Source organism: Thunnus thynnus, chromosome 17 (genome assembly GCF_963924715.1).
Source record: "Thunnus thynnus chromosome 17, fThuThy2.1, whole genome shotgun sequence".
Lineage (NCBI taxonomy): Eukaryota > Metazoa > Chordata > Actinopteri > Scombriformes > Scombridae > Thunnus > Thunnus thynnus.
Genome location: NC_089533.1, coordinates 3019950 through 3040330, shown reverse-complemented (window position 1 = coordinate 3040330; position 20381 = coordinate 3019950). Strand labels below are relative to the sequence as shown.

The 20381-nt window shown below is 39.4% G+C and overlaps 1 protein-coding gene across 1 annotated transcript; it reads right to left on the bottom strand.

The window, feature by feature from the left end:
* Positions 1–2223: 2223 nt before the first annotated feature.
* LOC137168275 (prostasin-like) lies at positions 2224–20175 on the bottom strand. The gene is made up of 10 exons (XM_067570797.1): positions 18963–20175; positions 13127–13147; positions 12049–12211; positions 11092–11360; positions 9098–9246; positions 8804–9005; positions 8163–8334; positions 7481–7734; positions 7247–7344; positions 2224–4189 (listed from the first exon to the last, which is right to left on the bottom strand). Exons 1-10 carry the CDS (start codon positions 19015–19017, stop codon positions 3869–3871), a joined length of 1704 nt encoding a protein of 567 aa, XP_067426898.1. The 5' UTR covers positions 19018–20175; the 3' UTR covers positions 2224–3868.
* Between the last annotated feature and the right edge of the window lie 206 nt (positions 20176–20381).

Genomic DNA, 20381 nt, shown 5'->3' with positions numbered 1-20381 from the left:
CCTGTTCAAAATGTGCCTGAGAAATCAATCAATTAAGTAAGGAAAAACTCCCCTTTAACGGGTAGAAACCTCAAGCAGAACCCGGCTCTTGGTGGGCGGCCATCTGCTTTGACCTGTTTGACCTGGGTTGAGAGAGAGAAAGAAAGAGGGAAAGGGGGAGGGGGAACAGAAGAACAACAATCATAACAATAACAATAAGTATAAGCATCAATAGCCAGGGAAGGATGCCATCAGGACTGTGAAGGACCATGAAGGCTCGGCCCAGAACCCAGGGTTTCCTGTGAGATGAGAAAGCACAAAAAACTCCAGGGAAGAAGCAAAGTTAGTGACATGCATTGATGTTACATGAATGCATACAGATGGAGAGGAGGAGGAGGAGAGAGGAGCTCAGTGCATCATGGGAAGTCCCCCAGCAGTCTAGGCCTATAGCAGCATAACTAAGGGCTGATCCAAGGCGAGTCTGGTCGGCCCTAACTATAAGCTTTATCAAAAAGGAAAGTTTTAAGCCTACTCTTAAACATAGAGAGGGTGTCTGCACCCCGGACTGAATCTGGTAGATGGTTCCATAGAAGAGGAGCCTGATAGCTGAAGGCTCTGCCTCCCATTCTACTTTTAAAGACTGTAGGTACCACCAGTAAGCCTGCGTTCTGGGAGCGCAGTGTTCTAGTGGGATAATATGGTATTATGAGCTCTTCAAGATATGATGGTGCCTGACCATTAAGGGCTTTGTAAGTTAGGAGAGGGATTTTAAATTCTATTCTAGATTTTACAGGAAGCCAATGTAGCGAAGCTAAAATGGGAGAAATGTGATCTCTTTTTCTAGTTTGAGTCAGTACACATGCAGCTGCATTCTGGACCAGCTGGAGAGTCTTTAGAGACTTGTTAGGGCAGCCTGATAATAAGGAACTGCAATAATCCAGCCTATAAGTAACAAATGCACGGACTAGTTTTTCTGCATCTTTTAGGGACAGGATGTGCCTGATTTTTGTGATATTACGTAAGTGAAAAAAGGCAGTCCTTGAGATTTGATTTATGTGGGAGTTAAAGGACATATCCTGATCAAAGATAACTCCCAGATTCCTTACGGTGGTGCTGGAGGCCAGGGTAATGCCATCCAGAGTAACTATATCATTGGATAATGTGTTTCTAAGGTGTTTAGGGCCAAGCACAATAACTTCAGTTTTATCTGAATTTAGTAGTAGAAAATTGCAGGTCATCCAGGTCTTTATGTCCTTAAGGCATACTTGGAGTCTGTTTAACTGATTGGTTTCATCTGGCTTCATTGATAAATATAATTGGGTGTCATCTGCATAACAATGAAAATTTATGGAGTGTTTCCTAATAATATTACCTAAAGGAAGCATATACAAGGTGAATAGAATTGGTCCAAGTACAGAACCTTGTGGAACTCTGTGTCTAACCCTTGCCTTCACGGAGGATTCATCATTAACATGTACAAACTGAAACCGATCTGATAAATGGGACTTAAATCAGCATAATCCTGCACCATGTCTTGAACATACATACAAAGTTCCTGCGTGTGAGGAATTGAATTTGCTTTGCCTGTCTTTGTGGTGTTGTGGTGCCCAGCGCTGCATGCACGGTGAACGACCTGGAGGAGACGCGCAAATAGGCAGCGCAGGACCACGTCTGTTTCTGGAGCAAAGTCACTCCGCTGCCAATTATGGAATTATGAATTCCATAATTCCATAAAACGTAATTACTACACACGTAGCTCTTGTCTCCTTAGACCCCCCCCCCCATTCTACAGAGGGTCCAAAATATGGAATTTTCTGCCATCACATTTTTTGAGTTTGTCTTTACAGCAGTTCAAAAGAGCCCTGAAATCACATCTCCTAACCAACCAATATTTTCCATAATGGCTTCCTATATAACCTGGTTCCAACCAATATTTTCCTTGTCATACAAGTCCAAAGGCTTGTTAGGAATGTCTTGTATGTTTATATTCTTCTTTATCTTTCCTGTCTTATGAAAACTGTAAGCCATATCACGAGTTTATACTCTTAGTCTGTTAATGATAGTGTTTGTGTATACTTGCATGTATTATGAATGAGTATTCTTGTTGTGCGTGTGTGTGTGTGTGTGTGTGTGTGATGACTACGACTGATTCATTGTACTCGTGTAATAGATGGGTGTTTATGGGATGCATTGTTATTGTGATGAAAATTTAAGATGAATTCACACAGAGCAAGTTGTCTTTCAGAGATTTATTTCAATATCCAGAATACAGAAAGCAGAGATCATAAAGTCTTAAAATGAGCTTTTGACTATAAGGCAGTATAACATAAGAACAGACAATAACATAGGGGTATAAGTATCCATTACAGTTATCAGGTGCTGTGCTAATTTATATTATTCTCCATTTTTTTATTGTGTCTAAATTTATTGATAGATTCAAATTGTCTTTTCTATATTGCTGTAATTATTTCCTGTAATATGCTGCCTGGAGAATGTCAAGCCCCTGGAGGGTTTTTCTAACCATTTAACTAACAAGTACTGTGTGTGTATCCAAAGCCTGATAAATCTTATTCATCTGTGCCGTAGACCTGCATTGTTGTCTGAAAACTACTAAAAACACATGAATGAGCCACACCGCTGTGCTGGAGGACGTGTTCCTTTGCCACAAAGATTACAGTCACATTAGTCTGTTTAGAAATGGTCTCAATCTGCAGAGATTAGTTCTGTGTAAGGCAGACGTCACTGAGCATGTGCAGGAACAGAAATTTATAATGTATTCATGATGTATATTTCATCCTAACTCTTATTACTATTGTCTTAATGTTGTGTGTTCTATGTTATCAATACTATAGCACTTTGAGTTATAATTTTAAGAAAAGTTGCGGTACAAATTAAATGGATTATTATTGTTATTATTAAAAATAACAATAAAAACCACATAGCTTAATACATATACAAACATTTGTTCAGTGCAGCTTAAATAATTCTTCATTTTACACCCACATTATACCCTTCATTCATAGACTGAAAGCAGTTAGCGTCCAGAATCTCTTATTTAGCCAAAAAAAAAGAAAAAAAAAGGTGACCACGATGACCATATTAAAGAAGTGTGTCCAACACGAACAGCACAAATCATGTTTTATTTTATTGTTGGAATAGAGTAGAGAAGTGAGCTGGAGGTGTCATCTTCACTAAAAAATCTTAAAAATCCTGAAAAGTTTGCCTCACCACGAAACATGAGCTGTGTCCCAATTACATATTACACACTAATTGTAATCAGGTTTTGAGTGTGTAGTGTGTTCATACTGGAAAAGTGACTAAATTAAAGGTTTTCAAGTCTGTCTTAACATATTCACAGGCCAAATGTACACTGAAAGAGTTATTGATCCCTGTAATTATTTCTCTTGTCAGTGGTGGAAGAAGTATGCAGATCTCAAAAGATTTCAAAAGTTTTCCTGGCGGACACAAGATGTCTCCTACTTCACTGTAAGGTCCATTCTCAGTGTTTGTGCACTGGAGGCTTCAAGTTTCCACATCACACTTGTGTAAGTTGAATATTGGACCATGATTGGCTTTCAAATTATTTGAGAAAACAGCCTTCTAGTGTCAAACTCTGCTTATGCATCATCCTGCACAGTGAAGCTCAAACATTTAACTGAAGGAACAACAAAAAAAACCTGATTTTTGAGTGGAGGAGATTTTAAGTTAAAGACCACTCTGATGTAACCAAGCACACTTCACTTCTCTATTCCTAGTGGTCACCAATAAAACCAGAATCGAGTCATGGATTAGTTAATGCAGCTTTAAGCCTATATTGTCTCTCATGGTTGTTTACATTCATTTGTGCCCGTCACATCATGTAAACCTATTTAGAGGTAAAGGTAGGTTCCTATAAGGTGAGGTGGAGGAACGCAGAGAAGACGAAGAGATGGAAGAAGAAGAAGAAGGGGTGAGCAGGTGAGCCCCCGCTGGTGGTTGTGGTGGTCTGGGTGGTGGACACAGTGCTGTTAGGTGCAGTGCTGTTGGTGGAGGCTGGAGATAAGAATGCTCCCAGAGTCTGAGCCAGGAAGCTCTGATAGCGGCTCAGTTTGGTGAAGACCATCACCGGATCTGCTCGTGTTTGATTGGTGGTGGTGCTGTTGCCTGACAACACAGCTGCCTGGAACCAAGAGCCGTCTATCTGACACATCATCGGACCCCCAGAATCATCCTGAACAACCAGAAAAGACGGATAAGTTCAAGTCCAACATGTAGCTTCAAAAATAACTGGAGTGGACATTCAGTCACAGCATTTCGTGAAACCACAAAAAAAAATATCTTTTTTTTCTTGTTGCAAATCTGCCTTTTGGTGAAATCAGCAAACATTAAATCAGTATTATGATATGATTTGAAAGATAATTCAGGCTGTTGTTTACCTTTGGACAGAGCCAGGCTAGCTGTTCCCCCTGTTTACATTCTTTGTGCTAAGCTAGGCTAACCGTACGCTGCGTGTAGCTTCATATTTACTGTACAGACATGAGAGTAATGTTGATCTTCTCATTAAAATCTCAGCAAGAAAGTGAAGCATTTTTCCAGAAATGTCAAACTGTTCATTTAAAAGGTTTTTCAGGTATTAAGTGTTATTTCTGCTCTACTTGTGACAACAGTGATATTGTTTCCATCAAATCCACTAAAAATATGAATATTTTTCATATATAAATGAAAAATCCTAATTTTAGTAAATTTGGATGAGCCATTTCATTTCCATTTTAAACACTGTATAAGCTTTCCTCTAGCACCACCTTCAGGCCAAAATGTAAAAATGTAAAGCTGCAAGGATTAGTTGATTAATCAATCAGTCGATCAATGAATCTCATGAATCAATGAGTTATTTTTTAGAAAAAATGCCAAAAATTCCAGCTTGTTAAATGCAAATATGTTCTGATTTCTTTAGTCCTCTGTGACAGTAAACTGAATATCTTTGGGTTGTGGACTGTTGATCAAGACAAAACAAGACATTTGAGGATGTCATCTTGGGCTTTAGGAAACAGTGATCAACATTTTTCACCATTTTATAAACCAAACAACTGATTGATTAATCAAGAAAATAGTCAACAGATTAATTGATAATGAAAATAATCATTAGTTGCAGCACTAAAACTTTGCACACAAAACATCTCTCAATGATAATGGCCAGTCTTCTTTGGAATTTGCTGATTTTAAAGTGAGACTAATTGTTGCTGAACAGCGTCCACTGTGGCCACAAGTGGCAATTACAGTGCATTGAGTTGATCAACTAGTAAGTTTTATTTCTTATGAATTCATCTTTTCTCAAAGAGGTAGAACACGTTATTTCTTTGTTCAAAAGTCATATAAGCTGTGTCCGAAATCACTCCTTGTTTATTATAAAGTGAACATTCAGTGAGTGTCTAAATTCTGATTGTGCTCTACATACAGCCTCAAAACTTGCCAAAATACATACAGTACACTACTGTCTGCTAACAATCCCATAATGCAAGAAAAATATCACATTTTATAAGCAATCCTACTTAAGTAAAAGTAGGGCTTTGGTGACAGACCTGTCTTAGCCCACCCCCCTGTGAAACATTTCTTACAGGGGGTTTGGATGCGTGTCTCCGACCCCTAGTGGGAACTACTGTTATTGCTTCCTATCAGCCTGTTGAGCACTCCTCTCTGAAGACAGCTTTGCTGCTTGTGTTGACCTCAGCTAAAAGAGTGAGTGAGTGTGTGCCCTGTCAGTTCATCCCAGCTGTCTACTGCTTCATAGTGACCACAATAGTGCTACTCTCAGACCAAACCCATCCTCCGTTCCCAAGAACATAAGGAGTTCATTTAGGTCAAGAACTATTCAGTTAGAGACATTTTGTCCTCCCCCCATTTGGACTTCAGGGAGGCAAAACTGCATCCAATGTGCCCAGTATGTGCATTGGCATGTTATGTTGAATGCACAGCCCCTTTTGGCACACTGAACAGCTGTTTGTGTGCTATGGAGAGGGAGTGGCCAGGAAAGCCCTATCCAAGAAGTGCCTACGTAGTTGACTTTGTGAGAGCATCTCCCAAGCCTATAGGCAGGCAGGTAAGGACCCCCTACTGTGGTCTGCATGCATTCAACCCATGGTGTAGCAGCGTCGACGGCCTTATTCAGTGGCCCCCTCCCTTCTCTGGGCGTGCAGGGTGTCTGTTGTATGGTTTTTGACCCCTGCTTGGTTAGGCCATGGTTACATGCAGTTTCATGTTCATTTTAACTGGGCTGGGTTGGGTCCCCTAATGCTCTACTGAAGCAGCTTGGATTATAAAGTGGTCGGAGGGCCACGGTGATTAACCCATAGCTGGTCAGGCTAAGTGAGTCTGATGACATGTTGCGGCAGGGCAAGCATTCATCGGGTGTGAGATAGAACGAAGGTTACGATATTGTAACCCCAGTTCTATAAGCACTGGCAGAGCCCTCTACTTATGGACCTGCTACTCATATGCTGTCCACTGAAGCAGTTTCCGGATGTGAGCGCCAGTATGTGTGAGACAAATGTAATCGGTAGGTGCATCCTGATTGGCTGGCTATGTACCTGCAAATTTCAGTGGGTGCTTGTGTGCGTGTGATTGTAGGAGAGTATTACCCATAGAGTCCAGTAAAGGGCTCCGTCTGTGCTTCTAGAACTAGGGTTACAATATCATAACCTTTGTTCTGATAACCAAGTCTGTTTTCAGTTTTTGGACTTTTTCTTTAATCTTTGATTTTTGCTGAAATATTGGATCATTTGAACATTTATTGAAATGAAAGCATGTGAGGAGTTTAGAGGGAAAAATCACTATTTGGTGGAGCTGTTAACAACTCATAGACATGTGAAATGTGACCCCGACTACACACTGCTTTTTGTGAGACATCAAAAGCCAAAAAGGTTGGAAACCACTGGTTTCATCTTTAATAATGTGTTGTATTTTAAAAGCTTGTTATATTATCCATTGTGTCAAATCTTCATCTGCAAAGTAACTAAAGCTGTCAAATAAATGTAGTGGAGTAGAAAGTACAATATTTCCCTCTGAAATGTAGTGGAGTGGAAGTATAAAGTAGCATCACATGGAAATACTCAAGTTAAGAACAAGTACCTAAAAATTGTACTGAAGTATAGTATTTGAGTAAATGCACTTAGTTAACTTTCCTCCACTGTTTGAATCTCATGTTTATGATGTTTAAAGTCACACAAATACCTTGATGAAATAGAGACATACTGTATCAACAAATGGTATATATTACTCTGTCATTATTCACCTGCTCCAGTGTAAAAGATCCAGTACAAATGTTGTCACTGGTTGATGCGTTCCCACAGTTTACCACTGTGGTCTGGATCTCCTGCAGAACTTGTTCCACTAGAGTTGGGAAAAATAAGAAAATTGGAAAATGATGAGGGGAAATACCCAGATTTAACAGCATGCAATGTCCTAAATGTCTGACATGATAAAGAGAGCTAATGTTATTGTGTCAGTCTGTATGTGAAGGACTCACCCCCTCCTTGCCCAGAGCTCCAGCCAGCAGCCCAGCATGTGGAGCCCAAAGTGAAGGTCTGTCCGTTGTCCAGGCAGATGGGCTGGATGTAGTTGGACAGGGTGGGCCGGGCTGCCAGACGCAGCACTGCTACATTAGACCCAGTCAGGTTGCTTAGGGTGATATTTGTCACGTTCAGTGTCACCTCAAAGGGGTTGGATCCATTCTGGTTCAAACGACCCAAGACCACAGTCCATTCAGATGCTGTAGGTGAACTGTGGGAGGTAAAATCAACTCAATTAGGACTGAGAGGGACAGTGCGTTAGTCCGTCTGTCAATACTTTCTGACTTCTCTACTCTGTCTGTGGCTCTCTGCTCCAAGCTTCATTTTTTAAAAAGGCTCAATAATTTTCCTAATTTTCCTGCTCACTGTAGTTTTTAACAAAGAAATAGAAAGAAATAGTGCAGTTGTTGGGGACTATTTTCAGCTGTGGATGAATCCACAGTTGGTGCTCTAGTGAGTATTTCTAGCAGCAGGACACTCTGTGTGGGATTGAGTCAAAATAAACTACAGTGTGTGTTCGTGGTGTTGAAGGAACATGTCACCCAGTGCAGCAGTGTGGCTCAATGACTTGTTTTTAATCGTTTTTGGACAACAGTGGAGGTCTACGGTCTACAGAGGAATAAGATATATCAGGCTCACCTTGAGAAGCAGTTGGCGTTGCTCAGCACTGAGTCCACAGCCACTAGAGTCCCGCCACACACATGACTTCCATTCTTCTGAAGGCTCGCCATCCACGGCCACACACCAGCAGTCGCCACCGAGCTTCCTCCCAAAATACGTGAATTCAACGGGGCGCTACCGCAGACCACAGCTGGAGAGAAAAGCAAAACACAGACAATGGAAGATTTTTTAAAAAGACCACAGAAGATAAATTCATCATTATAAACATTAAACATTGTTCAAGCCCACAGAACTTTATTTCAAATTCTAGCAGAGATGCAAATGTTTCCAAAGATACCAAACATGTCGGGCTGACTTTTGGGAAAATTTGTCCAAAATGATGTACAAACATCTGGAATATTTCTCTTCTGTTAGAATAGTGCAGCCATAAAAAGCATGGAGCCTTTGGTTTGAATATTTCCCTCAGTGTAAAGATCATTTATCCTCAATGAAGAGGCAGAACAAACTGATACAGAATAGATCTGAAACTGTCACACAGTGTGGAAAAATGTCAAATCTGAAAGCTTTTAAAATTAAGGATAAAAATCTGTCAGATACTTAGCAAAGCATGGTCATCATGACAGAAAAACACATGACTCTAGTTAACAGACATGAATTACCCTCAGTGAGGTCATTGGATGTGAAGGTGACGAAGCCTGGCTGGTCGCTGGTGATTTGGCTGTTGATCCAGGACTGATACCTGGACACTCTGCTGTAGACTCCTGGGAAATTAGGCTGTGCACAACCTACACCAAAGCTCACGACTCCAGCCTGGACCCAGACACTTCCTGTCTTTGACACCATCGGACCACCTGAGTCCCCCTTTGAGGAGAGAAACATTCAGGAGTGGGTCAGGAGAAAGAGTCTTTGAAGGAGGGGAAATCTGAGGGAGGAACAGGTGGTAAAATGATCACCTGACAGGAGTCCTTCCCTCCTTCACGTAACCCGGCGCAGATCATGTTGTCTGTGATTGTGACTATGCTGCTATAGTCAATGTTACACTGTCTGTTCCCAACAACAGGAACCTCCACCTCCATTAGGTTTTGTGGGGAAGGAAGAGGAACTAAAGAGACACAAAATCAGTTTAATAAACAACACATATAGTGAAATAAGGACTCATCACTTGTTTTGTCCACAGAAAAAAGTAGTGACTAACATAACACTAACATATCAGTTTTTAAGCTGATATGTTGAACTTGTTAGCAAACAGTTGCTTATTTCCACATCCAGCAGTTACAGAGCAACATTATCATTCATTTGGATTCGTGTTTCTGTCCACCTGGTGAATATAAGTCCAATATTCACTCTCTTTTAGCTCTGTTTTTGCTCTCTACCAACTCCTGAGAGAAATATCTGGCTCTTTAGCTGCTAAATGCTCCACTATGTTCACCAGCTAGTCTACAGCTAACTGTGTCTGTTTGCCGTTTGGTTTTGAGCAGGTAGTGTACAGTGGCTTTTTAGAGCTTTTTCTCTGAAAACAGCTTTCTGCTGCAGCCATAAATGACGGAGACAGCTGAGAGTGAACCAAAACAGTAAAGTTGCAGCAGGACAACTAAACAATGAGCTGAAACTCGCTATAAAGCTCCATAAAGCTGAGGGGAGCCAGTCATGATCCAATATGCAACTTACACAAGTGTGATGTGGCAGCCGGGTTCGCCAGAATAAAACGCTGGCATTGTACATTTCTGCAAAACCACAGAAACGTTGAATATATATATTTCAACACGTGTAATATGTAGCATATTAACATTTCCAAAATGATGTAGTTCACATGCGATCTATATGAGCTGACTTTCCTATTAGGAGGAGGGGTCGGTGGATGGTTAGTAAGTTACTTGGCAGCAAGTTGGAAATCAGCAGAGCAAGGTTCGAGACCACCTCGAAACCAATGCCCGCTTCCTGTTTCAGTATTTGTAGCAAGACATCAGGACATTTGCAGCTGTTTTTATTTTATTTTAAACCAAACCATGATCTTTCCCTAACCCTAACCAAGTGGTCTTTGTGCCTAAACCTAACCAGACCTTAACCACAGCGCTGTCACACCATAAAACATTATTATTCAACAGATAGAAATGTTAATTTGCTACATTTGTAGAAATGTTGATATTATACGTATTACACGTGTTGAAATGTATATATTCAACGTTTCTGTGGTTTGCAGAAACGTTCAATGCCAACGTTTTGTTCTGGCAACTGGGTTGGATGTGGAGACATGAAGACTCCAGTACACAAACACTGAGAATGGATTTTACAGTGAAGTAGGGGACATCTTATGTGAAGCAGGAAAAGAAAAAAATTTGCATATTCATATATTCTGAATTTTACAGTGAGGAAGGAGGAGATGCCATTTTAAGACTATATAACGAGGTAAATGAACTTTTTTGAAGAAAAAACCATGTTAAACACAAATTATTCAAAGCTGATTATTGTTATATCTTCTAAAACATGTCTGGAGGGGATCTTTAAGGTTACTGATGTCAGTCAACCTGTCTGTCTGTCTCATCATAATGTTTCTGGTGACCTTCGACCTTTCCTCTTGTGCCACAATCACGCCAAAATTTCAAATTGTATTTCAGAACCTAGTAAAGTTTAGCCAGCAGTTTACAATGAAATTTACTGAGCACATTAATGCTCCTCTGATACATGAACCCTTTTGATTTTAATGATCTTTCATCTGACGTCATCATCAGAACTTTAATACTATAATACTTTTGTAATGTGGGGTGTGATAGTATTGTCATATGCAGATTGTGATAAAAATATTAATACAAACTGCAAGTTACAGGAAGGTTTTGCCGCTCACAGAGATACATTTATGAATCTGAGAAAATGCCGCTCTTGCCACCATTGTAGTGGCGCTATCTGTGAAAATAAATTAATAAATAAATAAAGTTGCTGTATGACCTACCTCCAGATCCGATGGTGCCCCAGCCGGTGATCCAGGTGTTAACGCCGGCGTCGAAAGTGCTGTCTGAGGCTGCCAGGCACGCTGGCAGAATAAAGTTGTTGAAAGTAACTGTTGAGGATAGCCTCAGGAGGGAGATGTCGTTGTCACTAGTGACATTGTTGTAGTTGGGATGATTGATGATCTGAGAGACTGTCCGAGACACCGCATTGAGGTTGGACCCCTCTTGAGTCTGGAGACCAAGGAGCACAGCCAAACCCGCTGTGCTTGTGCTGAAGATCACAACATTGTGTTTAACAGCCAAAACTCAAAGGTTTATCCCTGAATCTCAGTCCAAGATTGTACTAAAAATTGTGACCTGTATGAAACTGTTTTAACTCCACAGGTAAAGGGAACAAAGACAAATAGAATTAGGATGATATTGCTATTAATTTGAGGGCAGTATTTAATCATTAATGGACACAACTTGTTAGTTGTAGGGGACAAATAAACTAATAAGTTAAGGTGCATATTATTTAAAATACAAGATTTAGCAGAAAATGTGTCTATTTTCAGTTAAGTAAGGTATTGAACTCTTTTTTCCATGAAACAAGAATTTAACCAAACCAAACCCTAAAATGCAGCTCAAACTCTTGGTGGAGTGCCCCTTTTGTCATTTAGAGCAGTCGTTCCTATCCTTCTCGGCTGGTGACCAAACTAAAGCATTGTCTGCCTGCAATCCGTAGTTCAACCAGAGATTTTTCCTCTATACCTCTTGTATTGTTTTTTCTGAATAACTGTTAGAGGCCTGAAGAACTCTCCAGTATTTCACAAGACAAAGCTAGAAAAAAAAGGAATCTAAATTTGAGCAGCAGAACAATATTTTTCTTCCCTTTGAGACCCCTCAGATTCATCCTGCGACCCCTTGGAGGGGTCTCATGGCATGTTGTTTTCCATCACAGCTCTATTCTAACTGCTCACCTTTCGAAGCAGTGAGCAGCTGTCAGCACCCATTCTTTGTTAATGAGGGATCCTCCGCAGAAGTGAAATCCAGAACTTTGCAGACTGGCCTGCCAGGGCCAGCTGCCTTCAGGTGCCACCTGTCCTCCAACAATCCTGGTGTTGAGCGGAGGCCGACCGCACACTACAGAGAGACAGATGATAAAAACACATAGTGAGCAATGCTCGGCCCTCCCTGAATTACCACTGTGGTTTCTGTTTGCAGGATTATAACCTTCAACTTTGAGTTAAAGATTATGATCCTGGGAGTCTGCTGGGAGGCTCTCAAGATAACAAGAGGTGAAACTATAATCTCATTTCAATATTAGTCTAAATGTTTCTTTACTTCTACTTGCTCTCTTAAAGGACAGGTTCACAATTTTCCAAGTGTGTCTTAAAACAACAGTCAGGAGCCCAAATGAACAGTGAAACATGTTTTTCTTGCTATAATCATTCCTCCTGTTCATACTGACCATTAGAAGATCCCTTCATAACGCACGTACAATGTAAGTGATGGGGACAAAATCCACAGTCCTCCTTCTGTGCAAAAATGTGTTTAAAAGTTTATCTGAAGCTAATATGAAGCTTCAGCGTCCAAATGAGTCAAATCAAGTAGATATCTTTCAACGTTACAGTCTTTTTAGTGCCAAAGTTCCTCGTTTTGTTACTATACTTCCACCACAGCTCAACAGGGAAACACTGTCCGAGGAAACACAAAGAGGGAATTTGACGCTAAAAAGACTGTAAATGTGTCAGATATCCACTTGATATGACTAACTCAGACTGCTGAAGCTGAATATAAGCTTCACATCAACTCTTAAATGACTGTGTGGACACACTGTGGATTTTGGCCTCCATCACATTTGAAGGATCTTTTAATATCCAGTATGAACAGGAGGAATGATTACAGCGAGGAAAACGTCTTTCACTTTCACATAGTGAACCAGTCCTTTAAGACGGGAATTCTGGCTTTGACAATAAATACCAACAACAATGAAACTATCAACATTTCTATTCAACAACATGTTTAACATGTAAACAAGTGGAAACTTTGACTTACCATCTAGTTGTGAGTGAGACTCTGAAAAACAGACAACAAACAGCTCTTGAAACAACAATTCAGCATTTATATTCACTGATACTTTATGTGATATATTGACACATGATATGTCAATGTGGGAATGTTTGTAATGATCACAATATTGACTACTAAACTGTAGTGTAAGTGCCCTCTAGTTTGCCCCTAGGTGTGATAAAACATGATGCCATAATGAGTGCCCTTTCAATTAACAAAAGTGCCCTATAGGGTGCCCTTTATGGAACAAAGGAGTAAACCGGCCATTATAGTAGAAATTAATGTATGATTTATGTATGCTGACCATCAGGAAAATAAAGAACTCTTAAAAACATGTTGTAGTTGTTGTAGCTGACATTATTCCATTCAGTTAGTTCTGGTACAGTACTACTCACTAGTTTGCTCAGCAACAACCCTTTAGATGGTTCTGTTGTCTTTGGGTCAGTGCAGTCTGAGCTGCCAGTGACGACTGCATCAGTCAAGCGATCATTCTCCAAACTGAAACTGATCAAGACCCAGCTTACAAACAGATGAGAGAAGGAAGACTCTCAGAACCTGCATCTCAGTCTAATATCGTACTGAACATTGCAAACCATATTAAACTGTTAAAAATGTAATTAAGATGATAAAGCTATTAATATGAGGGCAGCATTGGCACAATTTCAATGGACACAGCTTGTTAGTTTGAACAAATAAAAATAAAAAATAAAGAAAAGTCTTCTTTGAACAAAAAAGCTGTTTGTATAATTGTGTTTCTTCTCTTTTCTTAAATTTCTCTGTTTATTTTTGCTTTGGTATTATTTATCTTTCTTAATTTGAATTTATTTGTTTATTTTTTCATATCTTTAATATCTTTAAATACCTGTATGTGTAGCTGTCTATCTTCCTCCTTGACGTTATGTTCTACTGTTGTTACCTAATAAAATTATAATTAACCTTCATTGGGTGAAAGAAAAATAATCAGAGAGGGGAAAAGTGCCAGTGGAGCCACGTCCAAGGTTCAGTTGTTAGACTTACAGTACATATGAGGATTATTAATGAACATATAGGCTACAGGGGGTTTTGAGGGTTAAAATTGGAATTGAAAATGTGTTTCATTAAAGTAAATATGCAGCTAAACAAACAAACAAAAATGGTTTAGGCCAAAATTCAGAACAGAGTGACAGAACCTGCAGAGTCAGCACATTTTGACGGTAAAAAATGAACAAAAAGTGTAATTACTGTCTTTAAAAAAGGAAAGAATAAATCCTACAGTGTAATTAGAGTAATGACAGCACTTAAGTTGCAGTTAGTAGTTTTAATTACTTCAGAACTTATATAGACAACCACTTTAATTTTATAGATGATATAGAAAATATTTTTAAAAAGCTATGCAGAGGTTATACCTACTCAGGAAACTTAATGACTTCAAGGTGAGCCAGAATATTCTTGACATGGTTTACAAGAATCTGGTGGAAAGGCATTTTGTCTTTTAACGTGGTTGTGTGGTACGGACACTTGGATGTCAAATGTGGAGGGAAAATTGTCAGGGTGGGTGAGTGGAGCAGGTGGACCCAAATGCAGAGACGGTAGGCAGGGACAATCCGATGCAGATATTTATTAATGAAAAAAGCAAAAAGTCATCAGAACAAACCAGAATGCAGGAGACACAGGAACATCGAACAGAAGCAGGACAAAAGCAGACAACTCGACAAAGACCGAACTGAAAACTGGACTATAAATACACAGGGAGTGATTGCAAATGAAACACAGGTGAGGGAAACGAGACACAGGTGAGACACATGAAAAAATCACACACAAGAAGTAAAGTGACCGGACACAAGGAGGAAATATTACAAAATAAAACAGTAACTAAAGTAAACAAACAGGTGACACAAAAAACACAGGCGGAACACACAAGGGAACATAGAAAACCAAAACCAGGAAACAAATGCAACATAAATGAAAGAGCCTCTCAAAAAGTCCAACTAAAAATAGATAAAGTCAGAAGGATAACAAAAACCAAGGAAGTCAAAAGAACAAAAACAAAGAGTCCAAAACATAGAAGAAGTCACGGTAGGACATGACAAAAGTATAATACAGCCAGTAAAATCACAGGGAAACCACAGATGCAACTAAGCAGCAGGCATGTACTGAACACCAAAAAGAAAACCCTCGACATAACAAAAGATCCGTCCCATCCATTGTACCCACAACCTGAATCGCTTCCCTCAGGAAGGCGCTTTACACAAGACATCATTTGTCCCGAGGGCTCAATCATACAGGGCCACTCCCTTACCTCACCCCTCACTGTACATTTACATTTGTCTCATGTTTGCAGAATTTTGCACTTTGTACTTTTTGTAATAGGCCTATTGAACTGTAATTGAATTGTCTTGATTGAACTCCAAGCTCCCCCTGCTTTTTATTGTTGTCTTCTTTGTAATCCATGTTGATTGTAGTGAAGCCAAAGACAATTTTCCACATTGTGAACATAACCTGACCTTTCAGCCTCAACAGACAATAGGAATGTTGTTGTTTATCAGTGCAGTGAGGAGATGTTGACATACTTCACATATCTCTCTTTTAGCAGCCACCTCTCACATTCTGTCATGTTATTTTAAGGGACCGGAACGTGCCACCTAGTGTCCCATCAAACCTGTTTTATTGCATCAGTAAACTTCCAGTAAACAAACTGTCCAGAGCAGGTAGGAAAAAAACATAGAACATATTTCTGTTAAGGGGTGTACTTTTTTTTAGTTTTAAACCACCATCATATGTCACGATATACACAAAGGAGAGGCGGCTCCTCTGGCTGATGTGTGCTGATAGACTTATCTCTCAATGATCACTGACTGACTTTCAGAATGAAATGGAATGTAAATAAGTACATTCACTCAAGTACTGTAATTAAGTAAAATTTTGAAGTACTTGAGTATTTCCATTTGATGCTACTTTCTACATTTCAGAGGGAAATATTGTACTTTCTACTCCACTACATTTATTTGACAGCTTTAGTTACTTTTCAGATGAAGATTTGACACAATGGATAATATACCAAGCTTTTAAAATACAACACATTGTTAAAGATTTTTGGCTTTTGACGTCTTACAAAAAGCAGTGTGTAGTCAGGGTCACATTTCACATGTCTATGAGTTGTTAACAGCTCCACCAAATAGTGATTTTTCCCTCTAAACTTCTCACATGCTTTCATTTCAATAAATGTTCAAATGATCCAATATTTCAGCAAAAATCAAAGATTAAAGCTGCAAGCAGCGTTGGTCGGTCCCGTCGGGATCAGATCATTTTGCTTTTTAAAAATGAGGGATATTTCTTACAAGTGTGGTGTGCTTTTATTTTGAAAGTTTGATTGACAGGATGAGAATTTTCTGCAGGGTGAGACATGTCTGTCTTGCTCACACCTGTGTCATCAAAATTAGTTTTGGGCCCATTCACTTGAATTTCAATTAGTAAATTGAAAACTCTTGATGAGTTTGTGTGTAAAACAAATTAATTTCCTAATTTTCATCAAGTCTATTTTTAGAGAAGTAAAGACTTTTAACCCACATGACCTGGTCAAAGTTTGATTGAAATGTGTACTGTCAGGTGTGTAGAGACAATAAGTAACTGCAGCTGGACACAGAAAAATACTCATATATTCATACAAAGTTTGTATATAATCTACTGTATGTATATAGACCATTCAACCCCCACACCAGTGGCGGCTGGTGAGTTGTTAACAGCTCCACCAAATAGTGATTTTTCCCTCTAAACTTCTCAAATGGTTTTTGTTTTACTTTATTTTCTTTGGTTTAGGAACATTTACAGTATCTAAAAAAAAAGTTGGATACTGTTGGACACTGGACTAGAGCTGCAACAACTAATCAATGAATCGGTGGGTTAATCGATAATGAAAATAATTGTTAGTTGTAGCCCTACACTGGAGACCAGGGTTCATGTCCTGAGTCCTGTGTGTGTTTAGGTTTAGACAACAAAAGCAAATCATAGTGAAAAATGGTGGTTTTTGGTTAAATGTTAATGAACATGTCGTGTCTCGTGCTTCATGTCATTGCAGACTTTTTCTGTTTGAAACCATAATGAGGTGTGGCTGCATCAAAGGCTCCATTTCAACATGAAACCAACCTACTGCACACAATCCTGTGACAACACAATCTGTTGTTTCTCCATAACTATTGTCAAACATCCTTGTAATTAGTTAAAGGAGTTAAATTGAGGAGCAGAATATAATAACGTTATTTTTGTCACAGTCTGCTCCTCAGTAGCTCTCTGCAGCCCTTTGCATTGATCCCTGTCTCTGTTTCCAGCCCCTCACTCACTTCTCCCAGGCCATGTACTTTCCTCCTACTCCCCAGACCTGCCATCCTCAAGCAGTACACCAGATGCCCTTGTACTTTCCCTCCTTTCCCCATCTACACACCTGTTCCCTCTTCTCATCATCTCACCTGCAGCTACCTGGCCTACTCCGCCCACTCCTCACCTGCAACTCATTCCTTCATCAGCCACTCACTTCATGTCATGTTGCTTTTTGTCAATGCTCTAAAGCTTCTGTTTTTGGTTACCTGGACTGTTTCTGCACCTGTGTGCCTGCCTGTCTGGGTTTTTCCGTATCTCATCCCTGCAACTCTGTGGATTTAATACCACTGCTGTTTGGACAGTTTGGACTTGCCACCCATGCCTGTGAGCTTTTGTATCTTCACTTTTGACAATAAACTCACTGAATTGTTCCTGCCTCTACAGTCTGTTTTTGGATCCTTCCCCTGCTGCCTGATACACATCACTTCTGATAAATTTACTATTAAAAATGGCTAACTTTCAAATAAAATAAAATAAAAGGGTGTGCACACTAGAAACTACCATAATCTCAAAACTTTTATTTCTGATTTCAATTATTAAGAGGTTTGTTATCTTATTATCTCTGAGAGGTACTTTGTACTCCACTAAATTCATCTGAAATCCGTAGTTTCTGCTTACTTTAGAGACTCAGATTTAACATGTACACTGATTTCTCCTTGACTAATGCCAAACATCCTTAAAATTAGTTAAACATTAAATAAATATAGTTTGTTGTTTTTGTCCTTTAGAAATGTTTTATCTTCAAAATGTTTGGATTTTAAGAGATTTTATTCAACTTGGACAAGACTTTTCTTTCTTTCCTTCTGCCCTGATTTGATCAATTTTATTATTGTGATGCATTAACATCAAGTAGTGGAAAGTTATTAAATACATTTACTCAATTATTGTACTTTAACCTTTTTTTTTTTACTTTGTACTTTTTCTCCACTACAATTCAGATGTAAATGTTGTACTTTTTACTGCACTACATTTAATACATAAAACATATCATCACAATTTCAACAATAAAGTTGTTAAAATTTGCTCTAATTTGATTATATTAAAATGCTTAAAATGTAAATATCAATGAATCAGTATTAATATTTCAATAATATATAATTAATACATATAAATCTCTAGATGGGGCCATTTTGCGTAATGAGTACTCTTACATTTAATACTTAATACATTTTGCTGCCAATACTTTAACTTCAGTAAGATTTTATTGTGGTGTTTCTTCTTTTACTTAGGTCAGAGATCTCAGTAATTCTTCCACTTAACATGTTAACTTGTACTCATGTGTTACATTTTAACACTGACAGGGTCTGCTGTGTACTTTTACTTTTCTTGAGTACATTTTACTGAATGCAGGATTTGCACTCCTGTTGTGTTACAGTTATGTTTACTTAATTAGATGATTTTATTTCCTTCTCAGTGTTCATTATAAATGTCATTAGTTCAGGTGTGTGCAGGTGAGGAGGAAGCTTACCTTGTATCAGTAGAGTCAGCAGAGTTGCCACACAGATCACTTTGTAGAGAGCCATCACTGTACAGTAAGTTCATATCAGATCTGCTCCGGCATAAATAAGCTTCCTTTACCTTCCCTCCCACAAACACAAACACACCCCTTTTTCTCTGACAAGCAGTGTTACCTGCCTGACAACCAACACATCCTCGTGATTAAACAACCAAATAGGTTAATTGTACATGCACTCCAGAACGACATATAGATAGACCTCAAAGGGGACTTAAGCAGCTGCCGTTTGGCCTCCTAGAGAGAAAGTACCTGTTTTCTGGGTTGTTGTTTTTTTTTTAAATAAACAAATTCCTGTTTGCACACAGCCTGCCTGGCAGAACACATATATTGATTGAATCAAAATATCAGGCTGGGAGATTAGTGGCACTGAGCCTTTCTATGGTGAAAGAACGCAAGTTCATGAAATTGCATGCATAGGCAGTCGACAGTCTGTGTGAGTCGGTCAGTGTGATGAGTTACTTTTAGGCAGACATCAGGTATGTGGCCAAACAAAATATAAATATACTGTTCATTTTCATTTTATATTGATATTAATGTTTTGGAATCGCTTGACACTATTTGGCAAGTAGGGTCTATCTATGCTTGAACTATTTAGCATCTAGAAATGTGCCAATTAATGAAGTTTTATAACAAGGCTTGGGATGAAAGACCATGCCTCAAACACATCTTATTTCCGCAAAAAAAGTATTTAGCACACCTTATCCATTCCTTTCCCCTTTGTCTGAATTTTCGCATGGTCAATTCTCTGAATTGTGACCTGTGTGGTGCACCATCACATCCTGCCACAGCATCTTCCCTCACCACTTCTCTGGCTTGTGCCTCAGCTCCAAACAAGCAAAGCCCCACTGTTTTCTGCAGCCTGCCCCCCGCAGCCCCTCTGCCATCTATCACCCCTAAACCACCCAACACCAAGCCAATCACCCTCGGCCCTCCTCCCAAAGGCGTGGATAAGGGAAGAAGACCAGTCCTCTGCCAGGGTGGGAAGATGGTCTGTAATAACTTAACACCTGCTCCTTCTGCAGCAGAGCCCATGGCTGTCAAACTTGTTCTCATAATCCATCTAAGCACAGCTCTTGTATCTCAATACCCATCATCATCATTTAAAGCATCACCCAGACTGCCAGTTTGTTATTTTCATCATCCAAGGTTTTACGCATGGCTTCCACCCAGGTTTGCAGGTCATGCCCGATTCCTCCTACACATGCCACAATTTGCAATCAGCCATCTCTGAGCCCAACACAGTCGACAAACTCCTGCATAAGGAAGTTAAAGAAGCATTCCCGATTGGCCCATTTTCCAGCCCACCTTTCCCCTCATTCAGAATTAGTCCAATGTGTTTAGCTACAAGGAAATACTCAGGAAAAAAGAGAC